The 16517-nt window shown below is 43.0% G+C and overlaps 1 protein-coding gene across 1 annotated transcript in view; it reads left to right on the top strand.

Moving 5' to 3' along the window:
• Window positions 1–14286: 14286 nt before the first annotated feature.
• COL19A1 (collagen type XIX alpha 1 chain) overlaps window positions 14287–16517 on the top strand; it is a gene marked incomplete at both ends in the record, with an annotated part of 357838 nt that continues 355607 nt past the window's right edge. Inside the window, one exon of the mRNA XM_081251264.1 lies at window positions 14287–14377. Within this exon, the coding sequence (XP_081107390.1) occupies window positions 14287–14377 (91 nt within the window). The remainder of the gene's footprint in view (window positions 14378–16517) is intronic.

Genomic DNA, 16517 nt, shown 5'->3' with positions numbered 1-16517 from the left:
CACGTGAGCAGCGTGACTCATGTAACATCCTCCCTCCTTGGCCTCTTTCCACAGTCAACCAACAACCAGGGATGAAAATCACAGGAGAAGAAAACACATCAGCAGGTTTTAAGTCCTGACATGTAAACACGGTTTGCATCACTATGGATGCAAGCCTCTAAAACTACAGGGATTTTGATCAGGATGAAAGACAGGTTTAAAAACTACCAGTCGTGCATCTCCCTCCCTCCCACCCTTCCCATCCCACCCCTCCAGGCGGTCACAAAGCACCGAGCTGATCTCCCTGTGCTCTGCGGCTGCTTCCCACTATCTATCTACCTTACGTTTGGTAGTGTATATATGTCCATGCCTCTCTTTCGCTTTGTCACAGCTTACCCTTCCCCCTCCCCATATCCTCAAGTCCATTCTCAAGTAGGTCTGTGTCTTTATTCTCGTTTTGCCCCTAGGTTCTTCATGACATTTTTTTTTTAAATTCCGTATATATGTGTTAGCATACGGTATTTGTCTTTCTCTTTCTGACTAACTTCACTCTGTATGACAGACTCTAGGTCTATCCACCTCATTACAAATAGCTCAGTTTCGTTTCTTTTTATGGCTGAGTAATATTCCATTGTATATATGTGCCACATCTTCTTTATCCATTCATCCGATGATGGACACATACAATGGAATATTACTCAGCCATAAAAAGAAACGAAACTGAGCTATTTGTAATGAGGTGGATAGACCTAGAGTCTGTCATACAGAGTGAAGTTAGTCAGAAAGAGAAAGACAAATACCGTATGCTAACACATATATACGGAATTTAAAAAAAAAATGTCATGAAGAACCTAGGGGCAAAACGGGAATGAAGACGCAGACCTACTTGAGAATGGACTTGAGGATATGGGGAGGGGGAAGGGTGGGCTGTGACAAGGCGAAAGAGAGGCATGGACGTGTATACACTACCAAACGTAAGGTAGATAGATAGTGGGAAGCAGCCGCAGAGCACAGGGAGATCAGCTCGGTGCTTTGTGACCGCCTGGAGGGGTGGGATGGGGAGGGTGGGAGGGAGGGAGATGCATGAGGGAAGGGATGTGGGAACAGATGTATATGTATGACTGATTCACTTTGTTATAAAGCAGAAACTAATTAAAAAAATGAATAAATAAACTTAAAAAAAAAAAAAAAAAAAAAAAAAAAAAAAAAAACTACCAGTCGACTCTTTCACAGTTTCACTTCAATGAGGTGGAAATGAGCTGTCTGCTAACAATTTTTTTAAACACTTAAAATATTTTGCCAGCCTGATTTTATTTCCTGATTTGTGAGCGCAGACATTTGTGAAGCCTATTGCTATGGTTTAAGATAACTTTTAAGCTTAATGATTTTCACCAGTATGGATCAATAGTATAATTTATCCTATTTTGCCAACTGTGGCAATATTGAACATTAAACCAAGTTATCTGTTTTCTAATGCCTGACTTACTTTTCCGAATTCTATAATGGTTCTACTTTTCTTTCAAATATATATATATATATATGTCTATATGTCTATACAATATGTATATATACCTACAAGTATACATACATACCGTCTATATATACTCTCTCTACACACACGTCCCCACACACTGATCTGCAGAAAAATGTCACCTTCACAGGTTCTAAGGGATCCCAAAGCGTTCAAAACCCAGGATCTGCGGTACCAATCCATAGAAAGATATAATATTTAAAATCACAAAGTAGTTTTGTGGACTCTGAGACAAAACCGTGTCACGCAAGCCTGTACACATGAGCCTGATTAGAAGGCTGGCGGGCTCTGCGGACCAAATTCATCTGAACTGACGCAAAAGCACAAACTGAAACGTAAATGATGTCCTTCTTTAGCTCAACTGTTAAAAAGCCAATTATCTACCTGTGCGTGCTCGCCGCATGCAATACTTTGACGACACTCCGCAATCAGGAGTGAGAAACTCTGAAGGCTTTGCGTCCACCCGTCCTTCTATCTGGGAACCAGCGAATAAAACAGAAACCCGAAAGGCATAACTCCCGGCTCTGGGGCGACGTGGCTGTAATGCAGGAAAACCTGGGCCTGAGTTGGCGGAGTCCTCGGTCCTCGCCGAGTGGGAGGGTCACACGGGGAGAGACTAATAAGGGCAGCGAGGCGTCCCCCGTCCCCACTCGCAGGGCGCTCAGTGCTCGCGGTGCTGCAGCCGCGCGCGGTCTCCGCTGCGCCTCCGAGGGCCCCGCGCGCGGTCAAGGTAAGTGCGCGGCGCCGCGACCCTGCCCGCCGCCCGCTCCCTCGCACGCACGCGGCTCCGGGTCGCCGCTCGCGTTCGGGCTCCTTCGCGTGCATCCGCTTTTTCAGAAAATCGTAGGTGGGCTTGGGCGGATAAATAACGCACACCTGCGACTGCGCATTCCCATAGGTAGCTGAACCCGGGGACCGGCAACGCGTGGCACGATCCGGCCACTGGTGCACGCTGCGTAGACCGTGTTCCCATAATGCAGGCTGCGGGCTGTATACTTTAGTTCTAGGTGGTTCTGCCGGCTCTGTGTGTTTGTAGAGCGGAACCAGGACCCCTGCTGATGCGGTGAGAACAGGCACCGAACGCAGAGGAGACAAGGATCTCCGGGGTGGAATGCGCGAAACAAACCCACTCAATAGAAATTCAAGCCGTTAGAGCTTATTTTTTGGTCTCTGTCTAGAAGCGAGGAGACACTTACGGGACATAAATTGGGAGACGCGGGGTTACGGCGCCTCCTCTCCTACCCGTTCTGACCCAAGCCTGCTTCTCCGAGCGCGGCTCCCGGGGGTGCGGCGCGGACGGGGGTCCCGGGACTCGGCCTCCCCGGCCCCGCTCGTCCCGGCGCGCCCGGCCCTGCGCCCTGATTGTCCTGCAGCCGGCGCCGCGAAGCCGGGCCGAGGGTCGGGGTCCCCGCCGTCCCCTGCCGCCGCCAGATCTGCCGCGGCCGCGGGGAGGAGGCGGGCACTGCAGGGTCCCGGAGAAGTTTGTTGGCCCGGAATTTCAAGCCTGCCGCGGCCGCGGGCTCTCCAGCTCCTCCGGGGCGCGCGGCGTGGCAGCGAAAGCTGCCTCAAGTCGGTTACGGAGGGAGGGGGAGAAAAGCGAGGCGAGTCGGTGGGCAGACGAGCCGGTGGACCGGCAGGGCTGCAGCAGCCTCAGAGGCGCAGAGACGCGGATTGGCAGAGGGTGGGGAGAAGCAGAGGTCCAGAACGCAGGGTCACCAGCCTCAGGGGACAGCAGGCTGGGGGTAAAAAGAGGAGGACCCCGATTCCCGCAAATGCATCGTTTTAATCGAACCATCCAGGACCTGTAGCAGCTGGGTGACCTGAGCCACAGCTGGAGGCTGGGAAATGGGAGCTTAAAGGAAACCATTGAGCTGCCTCCCCCTATCCCCGGTTCCAAGACTACTCGGTTCCATCTTCTGCTTGGAGGAGGAGGCCTAGGAGAAACCAGATGGGAGGATGGTCCGGACGCGCAAAAGGGTTTTATATCTGCCTGATAATGGAGCGGAGGAGATAAAACTTCTCCAACAGCCCCCTTCCCACCCATCCCGACAAAAAAAAAAAAAAAAAAGAGAGAGAGAGAGGGAGAGAGCAATGGTGCTTCTTCTGCCCCAAAACAAGTGCCACTGTCATTCTTTAAGGGATTTAATAAACTCTTCAACTGAATGACAGTCTTTCGGCATCTCCTTCTGGTCCGTGGGGAAAAAACGGTGGGACCCTCTCTAAGTAGAGATCTTTGACGTGTGCCTGCAGAAGAGGAGCCGAGATGTTTAGGTCTTCAGACGGTGCAACATGTCCCTAAAACCCCTTCCTGAGGAATAGCTCTTCAGGATGGAAAAGAGGATGGTGATGCCCAGGGTGGAAAGTTCATTCTCTCCCCGGGTGTTAGAAAATGGAGAAAGTTACAGGCAGGTGCTTCTATGAGGTGTTGTCCAGGATGATCTCTAGGACTGGTCAGGAATCTAAGTGGGGTTTCCTGAGAAAGGAGGGAGAAGGTGGGCGATAGAGCAGGGGAGAGAGCTTGAACCTGATTAAAAAAAAAAAAGGCCAGAGAAAGAGCAAAAAGCTGACAGAAAACCAAGTATGATTATTCATTCTCACAGTTGGGACGTGATCTCTGTGCCTGAATCATCATCATCCAAGGAAACCACCTAAAACAGATGGAAACCCGTGGTATTCTCCAGAAATAGAAAGTTCCCATCTACTTTCTGGTCCTTCAGTTTAATCTCTCCTGCTGCAATTTTAGTTCATTTTTTCCCCCAGCAGACAGGAATGCCCGATGGGTACACAGAATGGATGGTTTAAAGACAGGAGAAGATACGCAGATAGAGACCATGGTTGTCTGGCCAATTGGCATCATAAATACAAATTCAAGCGAAGAATGAAAAATTAGCAGGAATATGAACTAGCAGAGCTAGAGAGATGCAATATATAACCTGGAGAGGATGCTGGAAAAAATATTTGAGGTGGGCCACGTTGAGGAGTATATCTTAAACAGGCAGAGAATAAGGAGGCTTAGCAGAACAGAGCAGGAGAGAGGACCTTCAAGCCAGAAGGAAAGGCACGTGTGGAGGCTTCGAGGTGGGCGTGAGCCGTCATGTGCCTGGTAAGTTGGAGAATCGTAGCTGGGGTGAAACCAGAGATGAGGATATCAGATAGCACCTGCCCAGGGAAGATTGGAGAGGAGAGCTGAAGGGCCAGGGGCTCGATAGGGTGTGATTCTGCAGGGCACGAGTGAGATAACCAGGTGAGGAAGTTGCACATCGAATTTGGAAATGATAGAAAGATGGGAAATGCAAGCACGGTACCAAAAAAAAAAAAGAGTGGAACTACAGGCCTCTCTTATCCGTGCAGAGGTTGTGAGGCCCAAAGCACCTCTGATTCCTCTCGGAGAGAAAGCAAAGATAATCCTGAGATCGCAAGGTTATTTGATCGCAACATTAGTAGAGGCTTCCAAATGGGAACATCAGGAAAAGTCGATAGATGAGGCAAAAAGATACAATATTTACTGAAAATTTGAAGCGGCATTGGGTCATTGATATAGAAATACCTGTGGAGGCTGAGCTAGAGAATTAAAATCTGACAAAATATAGGTCGGTCATGGTGGTTGAAACTGAGAATAGTATCCAGAAAGAAAGCTGATGGTGACAGCTGTCTTTTAGAGAAGTGGGTCAATAAAAGAAACAGGTTGTTGAGGGTGGAGAGAGTTGGTTAAACCTGCTCAAGGGGAACCTAAGCCTGGTGACCCCCTGGGAAGTCGATACTAGTTTTGAAGTGACAAGAGAAATAACAGAACTTTGAGGAAATGTGACAGAGTTGATCAGTTTTAGAGAACTATATACATTACGAACCAGGAAGTATGTTTTTGGTAAAAGAAGAAAAGTTCAATAGTATTCCTTTGGTCTCACTAAATAACTGAAATTATGTTCCCTGAGCCTTCGTGTAGTAGTTTTTCCTCTATTTCTCTATAACTCTTCACCTCATCTATATTTTTTGTAATCGTTAAGTCCCTATCTGAATATATTACTTGGTTTCAACCTTTCATTTGCTTCATTGTAGTCCAAATAGGACTGCCTTAGACTATATTCATCCTACAAATTGATCAAATGAGGATCTATTAAATGCCAAGTTGAAACAAAATGCAACTATCAGATACAACCTGTTTTCGCCAAGATATTCAGTAGAGAAAGGACACAGAATGCACACAAGTTACTACAATGCAGTGTAGACCAAGCTGAAGCAGGGCTGGATCCTGAGCGCTGGTGGATCACACGGCAGTGAGTAATGACTTCTGAGATGGGGCTTGCAGACTTCACAGAGGACGCAGCATGTGAACTACACGTGGAGGGCAGATTAGACGGAAGAGAGTTGGAAGAACATTCCAGCATGCGCAGAAGCCTGGCACATTTTGGGACTTGGGAATAGTTTGATGGAGCAGAGTTTGTTTGGACATGAGCCTGGTCAGATGAGTGGAGGCCCTGAAGTAACACAGCCTTGAGTGCCTGCTGCCCTAAGGAGTGGGCATGGAAAGCACCAGGAGGCTTTGAGAAGGCAGAACACGAAAGCCGGGTCTTTGCTTTAGAAACAGAATTCCTGGGCAGTAGGGAGATGGAACTCCAGGGAACAGTCCTGGGGGAGAGGAGATGATTGGAGTCAATCGCACGTTTCCAGATTCAAAATTGTAGGGAAGTGAACTAAGGCAGCTTTTGTGAGGATGGGGAAGTTGGTATGGATTCAAAAACCATTTCAAAAGTAGATTTGACAGATTTTGCAAGAGATTTTATATGGGGGATGAAGAATGAATTCAAGATGATTTTGAAATTTCTAGCCTGGATTCCTAAGTTAAAGATGATGCCTGTAATTAAAAGATAAAAATCAAGAGGTTTCTGTAGAATATAACAAGGGCAGAAACATTGCCGAAGCTGCAAAAGACCTTGCGGAATAACTTCAATTTCATGACTACGGTCAATAGCAAAATTATGAAATAATGCTGGATGGAGTCCTAAGCTCTTGAGGATTTTTTTTTCCTGGTGTGGGCTTGGATTTGTAACTGCACAGGCATGACTTTCCAGCCAATTTTTTACAATAGTTTATAGACTCTACTATGGCTTCACTAAAGATAGATTCTAAAGATTGGTCAAAGAACAGATGTGTAACACCTGTTGCTTTTGCTTATTTACAAGATGTGTCACTTCATAACAGTATGGCCAGATTTCCTTGGTGGAGTTGTGTACAGGCACATTGGAGGGTAGTCAAGAAGGTTTGATTTAAAAATCAACCCTCTACCCACTTACACAGCATTTCTTTTTATAATGAATGTTCTGAAAACATGGGTTCTTTCAGCCATTGAACAACTCAAGCCTATTTTTTAAAGTCGACGTGTGTTGCTCAGTTAACAGCTTACGTAAAGCGAATCAGTGTTGCCTTTCCGTTTTCTCCTCTCACTTATCTTTTGCATGTTATTTTCTACTTGGTATTAGATCTAATGCTCTGCCCCTTTACCTAAGACCAGATTTCAGAGATGCAGAATGAGCATTATCAACTATTTGATGGCATAGAGTAAAATTATTCATGTTCTATAGGCAGATTTGGCTTGGTTTCCTTTGAGATGGCCCCCGACCATCTTATCTAGGCAGCCCCTATTCCGTCATTCTGTCTACTGATTCTGCATTCCTTTGCTTCCTAGTGTCTGACTCTAAAAGATGACGTATGTGTCTGTTTGTTTGCCATCTCCCTGACCAGAGTGACCCAGGGACTGTTTGGCTCACTGCTTTGGTGTCCACAGTGTATATAGTAGGACCACATCCTGTCAATGGGATGAAAGATGAAGATTTCCCAATATTCCTTTCTGTCCTCTCTGTGGTCTCTGTACACAAATATACGTTAATAAGAAAATTTTAAAAATCTATGTCCTAATTCAAATATTCTCAGTTTTTATAGTTGCCATCTAAGATTTCAAGAACTGGATTAAAGAAGTTTAAAGGACAGTAGCTCTTTAAAATTCCCTAAGCCCAACCAGTCTCCACAGATATTCTGGTTGGCAAAGGATGGTGAGAATAATGGGTTTTGGTAGAGGTCAGAGGCCAGCCTTCAGGCAGCCGACTTCTCTTTGCTGTTAAGACAATGAGAAACCAGCTGCAGGCAGGGCTGTCTGGATGACCTTCGAGGGTTCCTGGTCTCCAGGAGTGTTGTCTGCCCAAGACGGCCAGTGCTGGGCACACTCACGATGGTGACTTTCGTACTGGGAAGGAACTGTGGAGGGTCTGGCTTGAATCTTGATGGAGATTAGCTGAAATTTGAAAAGGAAGCTTACAGGGATGTGATAGGTCTGTCCCACACCCTGATAGGAAACTCATGGGGTAACAGCAGAGGATTTTTAGTCAAGCGGACCTAAACTTGAACCCCAGGCTCTGGGATCCTCTCTGTGAGCTTTAATGTTTCATGTCTGTACCAGGCAAGAAGGTCCCTGCTCTGGGCTCTACGGTTTAGAAGGTCTTGCTCTGTCTGTGCACCTGCTCTCAGTGGTAAGAGTCCACAGAGGTAAGGGGACCTGCCCACCCAAAGCCAGAGCTCCTAAACTAGGCTGTGGGAATCCAAGATCCTGACATTCCCTGACCAAATGACCTTTAGTCATCATGCAGGATCTGGACACCTCTTCCTTGGGTCCATCTTCCCAGGGACAGACCAAGCCACTGGTGTGAACAATCCTAAGCCCAAGGGGTGGTCAAGGAGAGATGTTTGCAGGTGCTGTGGACAAAGCTTGGGCTGACTGGAACGTTCCCACAAGTGTGAGTGAGGCCCCTCGGGGTGCAGATGGAACCAGGAATGGGAAACAGTAAGGGAGGGGCTTTGTCTAGGCCAGAGGCCACTGCATCCCTTGTAGCCTTTCTCTGTTCAATTTTGAACGTGACCTTGGCTTTTAGGTCTTTGTGAAAGTTTATTTGTCAAGATGAAAGGAGAAAATATATACTTCTTATCAGTTTTATTAGCTTTATTTTTAACTTTTAAATATTTAGACATATGGAATGCGGATCTCTTGCCCTGTACCCTGCTAATGTTAGGAGCAGGCATGCCTGCCTCTTAACGTATTATGAATATTAAATAAAATATCATATATAAAGGAAATTCTGCTTCAGAAAATGAGACCAAGTATGTTGCCAGTAATCTCCATATCCTTCTTAAAATGCATCAAGAGCCATCTTTATATAAGTCTGGAAAAAAGTGATGTGGGGGCCCTAAGAAACCTCAGCATCTACATATATTATCCTGAGGTTCTACATCAGTCACTCAGTTGGTAAAGTATTGAAGGTTAAAGTTGAAATCTCACCTGGAAAGAACAACACATTACACTGTGATAACACTGGCTTGGATTCATTTGTAAAACGATCTTGATAGTCACGAGCTGGGATCTGAGCAGACAGGAGAGAAAACAGGCAAGTTTCAATGAGGAAGGAGATTTTCGGATGGTGGGCAAAGCCCAGGATTGAGAAATCCAGGGAGGGCACCAGAGGTGGGTGGAGAACAGCTAGAAGCAGCCTGAGGACAGCAGGTATCTGGGGACTGTGGGAAGGATCTGGGAGAGAGGTCCAGGAAGACCTCAAGGGAAGTGTTGCCCTTGACACTTTTGTTGGGGTCAACCCTGAAATTGCCTGCAGCAGAGGGAAAATATCTGGGAAAGGTGTCTTCTTTTTTTTTTTAAACACAAGCAAGGCTTCATTTTGAGACCCTGTAAAAAGTTTTTTCAGATGTTCGTAGCTGCGTACATGTCTAATCAGGATTGAAACAACAGAAACCTCCAATAGCAAGCACTTTTTTTGAAACATACAAAAAGAAAGGATGTACATTACAATGACCCTTAAAATATTATAAGATTCTGAAATGACTTAAGAATTCTGAAAGATTAAACTATTGTCACTACAGATTCAAACGTAAGTATACTTCACTGTGTCTTAAGATTTAAAAATTGGCAGTTTCCTCCCTTTCAGTTCAAAGAATATTTACTGAGTCCTGCTTTTCCAGGTACTATGCCAGACACCAGGATACAGTGATGAACAAGACACACAGTCCCTGCCCTCAGGAGCTTAGAGTTGAGTGAAGGCCATAAACATGTGTACAGACAGAAAAGTCTGAGCTAGAGAAGAGTGGGGCCAGGGCGTCTATTGGTCAGGGAAGGGCTCTGCCACATAGTAACATTTACATGGAAAGATGAAGGATGAACAGGACCCAGCATGTTCCTGGATGAGGAAACAGCATGTGCAAAAGCCCTGAGGCTGGAAGGAGTCAGGGAATTTGAGGAATAGGACATCAGCAGGAGAGGTGGATAGGAGCCAGTTTACTCAGGGCTTCTAGACCATAGAAAGCTTTTTGGATTATATTCGAAGTTCAGTGGGAAACCATTGAAGGGTTAGAAATAGGGTGTGACGTGATCCAACCTTGACTTTAAGGAAAGCTGTCTAGTGCTATGTAGAGAGTGAACTCAGTCAGGAGCCCATCGTGGATGGGGAATCAGTTAGGAAGTTTTGGAGGAGTCTACACCAGGGCAACCTGAGCTAGGCCAGTGGCAGAAGAGAGGAGAGCAATGGTTAGTGGGTTTGAGACGTGTTTGGGGTAACACTGATGCGACCTGTTGATGGGGATGTGTGAGATGGTGGTACAGAAGGTGGAAGAATCCATGTGATGCTTGGGTGTCTAGTTGGAGCGCTTTGATGGGGGCTAATCATGGAGACTGGGAAGAACGTGACAGGAGCAAGGTGTGGTTAAGAACCAAGCATTCGATTTGTATGAAGTTATAGATGTCTCTGTGATGTCTGAGAGGGAATAGTGAGTAGGCCGCTGGATGCAAAGTCTAAAGTTCGGAGACCAGGATTAGACTGGAGAGGTAAATTTTAGACCCATCATCTGACAGATACTGCTTAAAGCCGAGAGGATTGGTAAGATTACCTAAGAGACATTATAAAGAGAGAGGAGAGGAGGACCCATAGACCCCACCATTAAGAAATCAGGTAGAAAGAAGATCTAAGAAGGGGAATTAGAAGGAAATACCTGAGAGTGTGAGGGCAGGGGGGCCAATGAGAGTGAGGGTTTCAAGAAGGAGGGAGTGATCAGCTGTTGGGAATGCCACGGAGAGTTGAATTAGATGCAAAGAGAAAAGGATCCTTCTTTCAAGTTTTGCTCAACTTGGCTGGAGACATTTCAGTAGAGTGGTGGAATGGCAATTCTTTTGTAACTAGAACATTTAGTCAACTAACCATAACATCAATTCTTCAAACATTTTGAGGAAATGAGTGTGAAGTTAAGTACTCTTACCCTCGAAGTGACTCAAAGAAATAGTTGGGAAACCTCAAGTTTGAATTCATATGCTTATGGCTATATAGCTCTCTGGTTCTTTGTTGCTGAAACAGGGACCAAAGCTTCAATGAACATAAATTTTTAGGATGCTTTGGCATTTCTCCATTGTTCAAACATAACTATCAATCTCAGGATGAATAGATAAATATAACTAAATTTTTACTAATTATTTTTTATGAATATGTGGAGCAAACAATTATAATAGCAGATACTTTTTTGAACACTTACTGTGCTTACTGTGCCCTGTGCTATACTCTTTCCAGGTATTAAACAATTTATTGCTAGTATTATTCCCAGTTTTCAGATGAATAAATGAAGTCTTGGTGAAATCATGTAACTCATTCATAAGTGGTGGAACCTAGGCATGAAGTTTTAACCACTGTGCTATACTGCTAACTTATCAACTCAAAAGTCAGTTTGGTTAAAAATGCAAACAATCAAGGATCTCTCTGAAAGTTAGATCCATATTTGTGAGTTCATTTATTTGAAATAGAATTAATTACTTGAACAGTTACCAACGGCCTTGAAATAATAGCTAGGATAAGTTTCCAAAGTCATATGAGGATTACGACCATAGCTGGATGAGAGAGTTCAAAAGAAATAAGGCATAAAACCAGCTGTCTGATTTTTAGAACCACACATGTGGTTTTAATATTGCAACTTCTGCTTCTAGCTATTCATCCAGAAATATCTAAATCTTGAATTAATTAAAAAATGCTGATCTTAGGGTATTTGGCACATACAGAATATCAAAGATGGTGGCTTTAGTTTTTTTCTAAAGAGTGTCTATTGACAACATCTAGGCTTCGGTGTGATGCAGTCTTTCATATTTGACTTTGAAGTATGGCAAAAAATAATATAATATTACTTGTATATATATATATATATATATATATATATATTTTTTTTTTTTTTTTTTTTTTTTTTTTTTTTTTTGCGGTACACAGGCCTCTCACTGTTGTGGCCTCTCCCGTTGTGGAGCACAGGCTCCGGACACGCAGGCTCAGCGGCCATGGCTCACGGGCCTAGCCGCTCCACGGTATGTGGGATCTTCCCGGACCAGGGCCCGAACCCGTGTTCCCTGCATCAGCAGGTGGACTCTCAACCACTGCACCACCAGGGAAGCCCATATTACTTGTATATTTAATACTCTTACAATAGCTATTATAATAATACTGCAATTGTTAAATACACTGAGAGGGCCATTATATGTTTACTTGCAGTTTGTTTCCATGTTAGTTACTTCAATATAAAAAATAAATTTAAGTAATGTTTAAGTTTTCCATTACAGGGATTCTTTTTAATAAATCTTTTATTGTAATATCTGCAAAGTAGTAATCTACATTCAGAAAGACAAATAATTATGGGAGGTAACAAACTAAAGTTAAAAATGATGCCAATGGCAGGCTCAGATGAGGTAGTCATTGCATATATCCCTTTTTTCTTTAAATAGAAAGAAAGATTACTTTTCACGTGTGCAGTAATCACTCCAGTAGCAGTGACTATTCAATCCAGTAACAAACATAGTTAGACTTATGGAAAATGTAATAAGTTAAGCCAAAATAAGTAACACTAATATTCAGAAGAGAAAATAGAATTGTGAATAATATAATTCTATTTTAAAAATACAAACCATTTTATATGACCGAAAGAACGGGCAACAAAAGAAAAAAAAACAGATAAATTAATCTACATAAAAATAAAAAACTTCAATGTAGCAAAGGAAACAATTAACAGAGTGAAAAAACAACCCACAACATGAAAAAAAAAGTTTGCAGATCATTATGTCTGATAAGGGGTTAATATCCAAAATATATAAAGAATTCCTACAGTGCAACAAAAACAAAACAAACAACCAGCTTAAAAAAAATGGGCAAAAAGAGGGGACTTCTCTGGTGGTCCAGTGGTTAAGACTCCGTGCTGCCAATGCAGGGGGCACAGGTTTGATCCCTGGTCAGGGAGCTAAGATCCCACATGCCGTGAGGCCAAAAAAAAATGGGCAAAGGATTTTGATAGACATTTGTCCAAAGAAGATATACAAATAGTTAATAAAAGATGCTCAACATCACTAATCCTTAGGGAAATAAAAATCAAAACCACAATGAGATACCATCTTACATCCATTAGGATGGCTGCTGTTAAAAAAAAAAACAAAACAAAATGAAACGAAACAAAAAATCAGAATAAAGAATCTTGACAAGGATTGGAGAAACTGGAACCATGGTGCATTGTTGGTGGGAATGTAAAATGTTGCATCTGCTATGGAAAACAGTATGGCGGTTCCTCAGAAAATTAAAAGTAGAATTAGCATATGACCCACCAATTCCATTTCTGGAAAGCATTGAAAGCAGGGACTTGAACGGATTTTTGTACATTCATGTTCATAGCATCATTATTCACAATAGCCAAAAGGTGGGAGCACCCAGTGTCCATCAGTGGAGGAGGAATGGATGAACAAAATGTGGTATGTATGTACAGTGGAATGTTATTCAGTTTTAAAAAGAAAGAATAGGGCTTCCCTGGTGGCATAGTGGTTGAGAGTCCGCCTGCCGATGCAGGGGACACGGGTTTGTGCCCCGGTCTGGGAAGATCCCACATGCCGTGGAGCGGCTGGGCCCGTGAGCCATGGCCGCTGAGCCTGCGCGTCCAGAGCCTATGCTCCGCAATGGGAGAGGCCATAACAGTGAGAGGCCTGTGTACCGCAAAAAAAAAAAAAAAAAAAAAAGAAAAAATGAAAGAAAATACTGACACATGCTACAGGATGGTTGAAACTCGAGGACAATATGCCAGGTGAATAAAGTCACAAGAGGATAAATACAGCGTGATTCCACGTGCATGTGACCTAGAGCAGTCAAATTTGTAGAGACAGAAAACAGAATGGTTGTTGCCAGGGGCTGGGGTGGGAGAAATGGGGAGTTACTGTTTAATAGATACAGAGTTTCAGTTTTGCAGGATGAAAAGTGACAGGTGGTGGTGGTGATTATACAGCATGAAGATACTGAATGCCACTGAACTGTACACTTAAAAATGGTTAAGATGGTAAACCTTGTTATGTGTATTTTACCAGGATTAAAAATAAAGATATATACAAATCATCGTAAGTAGCGTGGCTTTAAAAAAATTTAGAAGAAGAGAAATTTAAGTTATATGAGGCTCTATGGACATTGATAACTAATTAGGAACTAATCTGAAAATATTTTCAGAGGCTTTCATGCATAATAAGGTATATATTAATATATCATGTCTAATTACATGTATAAGCAGATATCCAATTATATAATTATATATATTGTAAAAATCTATTGTGTTCTCTTTGGTGACGAGGATTTTCTGGAGATAATGATGAAGGGAACTGTATGCAATAAGCTCAATTCAGATATTTTGTTCTGTTGCAGGTCTGTGGCCACTGGATCCCATGGTTTTGAGGCGCCATGAGACCCGTTGGCTCTTGGAAGCTTTGGTTCTGGGCAGCGACACTCCTGCTTCCTGCTTCCGCTTCCGTGGTGAGCAGGGACAAGCCAGGTATCCAGGCCACCTCTTGTCCAGTCTCCAAATGTTATTTATAGTCTTTATTTTTAAAAAATATCAAAATAAATCTTATTAGGGTTGAAGAGGCCATAGATTCAATCTGCTAGCACAAAATAGATAATAATTTATTGTTTTCCCCATTGACCTTCACATTGCACACTGAGAATGTCTAAAATTACATTTTTATATGCATATTATATTAGTCTAAATAGCCTTTTCTTTCTCTCACTGATATTTACAAACATAAATATGTATGTACATCTCTGTGTGTGTCTATTTTTCCCTTTCCCCTTTAAATGAAGTTTTTCAAGTTATTCAAATTGTAAGTACGGAAACCCATCCCCAGTTAGGATAAACCAAGGACACAGCTAATGTTAATTATGGAAAAGTGAAAAACAGAACAAGAAATAGAAAAGGAAATGTAGTTTAATTATATATCAATTTTGTAGTATCTCAGATAAGGCAAACAAAAGATTAACAGTTGTGAGAGCACTTTTTGAACTAAATAGATAATATTTATTTGCAACTGTTCAGTTATCAACCTCATAAATATTTCCAAAGGACTTGAAGGCAATTTGAAACATTCACTTCCACCTGATTTTTCAAAATCATCTGGTGGCTAATTTGAAAGGCTTTACTTGAACATTGAGTATGCGTAAGTTACTGACCTCAATGTACTTTGCATTACAAAGTTGAACTAGACACATTGAAAAGCCATTTGCTGAGCAAAGAGAAACTTCAACTCACCCTGTATGCAAAGGAACACATATGATATATTCTGACCATGGTCACATATGATGATGTGTCCTGAGACTATGAGTCTTATTGTGCTTATTCTTTTGAATGTTTCTTTCGGAATTTTTGCTAAACAGGTATAAACATACCCTAGTAGAGACTTTTGAGCACTCATAAAAACAATCTCTTATAAAGATATAACATATCTGAGTCTCTCAGAGTGTTTTGTAAGTCTTTATGATTTTTTACTAAGTTGGCAAGAGGTACATTTCATAAAATAATCTACGTGAAAGTTTGAATATTCTAACACTGTACAAATGACATCCTGTGGCTATCATACTTTTTTTGGGGGTAAACTCTTTTTTTCAGAAAAATCGGGCATGACTCATAGTAAAAAGAAGTCCCTAGGGCAGGGAGTTTATTCTGATAATGTTGCTACTCTTCTGAATTAAAAAATATATATATTTATTTATTTTGGCTACGCCAGGTCTTAGTTGCAGCATGCATGCTCTTTGTTGCGGCACGCAGACTTCTTAGTTGCAGCATGCATGAGGGATCTAGTTCCCTGACCAAGGATAGAGCCCCAGGCCCCCTGTATTGGGAGCACAGAGTCTTACCCACTGGACCACCAGGGAAGTCCCTCTTCTGAATCTTTTTTACATCTCTTCCTTTTAAGAGACGTAGCAGGAAATGCAATTTAATCAGAGGGGATAGGACTTTTTTGGTTTGAAAGGAGAATGAATCAGTTTCTAGGCATGTGCTAGTGTGTAATAAATAAATGTTCCTGATGATGATGATTTGAAGGATCTACATAAATGGTTTTCCAGTTTTAGCGTGAGCAAGAATCATCTGGGGTACTGATTCTGGAGTCCCACTCCCAGAGACTCCTATGATGCGGGACAGCCTGGGGTGTGATTCAGTAATTTACATCTTTAACCAGCTCCCCAGGTGACTCTAATGCCGTATGTTTGTGGAAAACAGAGGAACACTCACCTTTGGGATGATTAACTATTTCTTTTTATTATTATTATCTTTTTCTTAGCTGGTTGTCTTGCACCTTACACTACCAGGTTGCATATATTTATTTATTTAGACTTTAATAACTTTTTTTTTTTTTTTTTTTTTTTTGCGGTATGCGGGCCTCTCACTGTTGTGGCCTCTTCCGTTGCGGAGCACAGGCTCCGGATGCGCAGGCCCAGCAGCCATGGCTCACGGGCCCAGCCGCTCTGCGGCATGTGGGATCTTCCCGGACCGGGGCACGAACCCGTGTCCCCTGCATCGGCGACGGACCCTGAACCACTGCGCCACCAGGGAAGCCCAGACTTTAATAACTCTTTTGGGAGGGGTAAGAGCACTGAGCCTGAGCTCCTCTCCGGTAACACATTTCTAGGTGTATAAT

The sequence above is a fragment of the Mesoplodon bidens genome (genome assembly GCF_964165515.1).
Source record: "Mesoplodon bidens genome assembly, chromosome: 12".
Taxonomy (NCBI): domain Eukaryota; kingdom Metazoa; phylum Chordata; class Mammalia; order Artiodactyla; family Ziphiidae; genus Mesoplodon; species Mesoplodon bidens.
The sequence above is the reverse complement of the archived record's forward strand: the minus strand, read 5'-3'. Positions and strand labels throughout refer to the sequence as shown.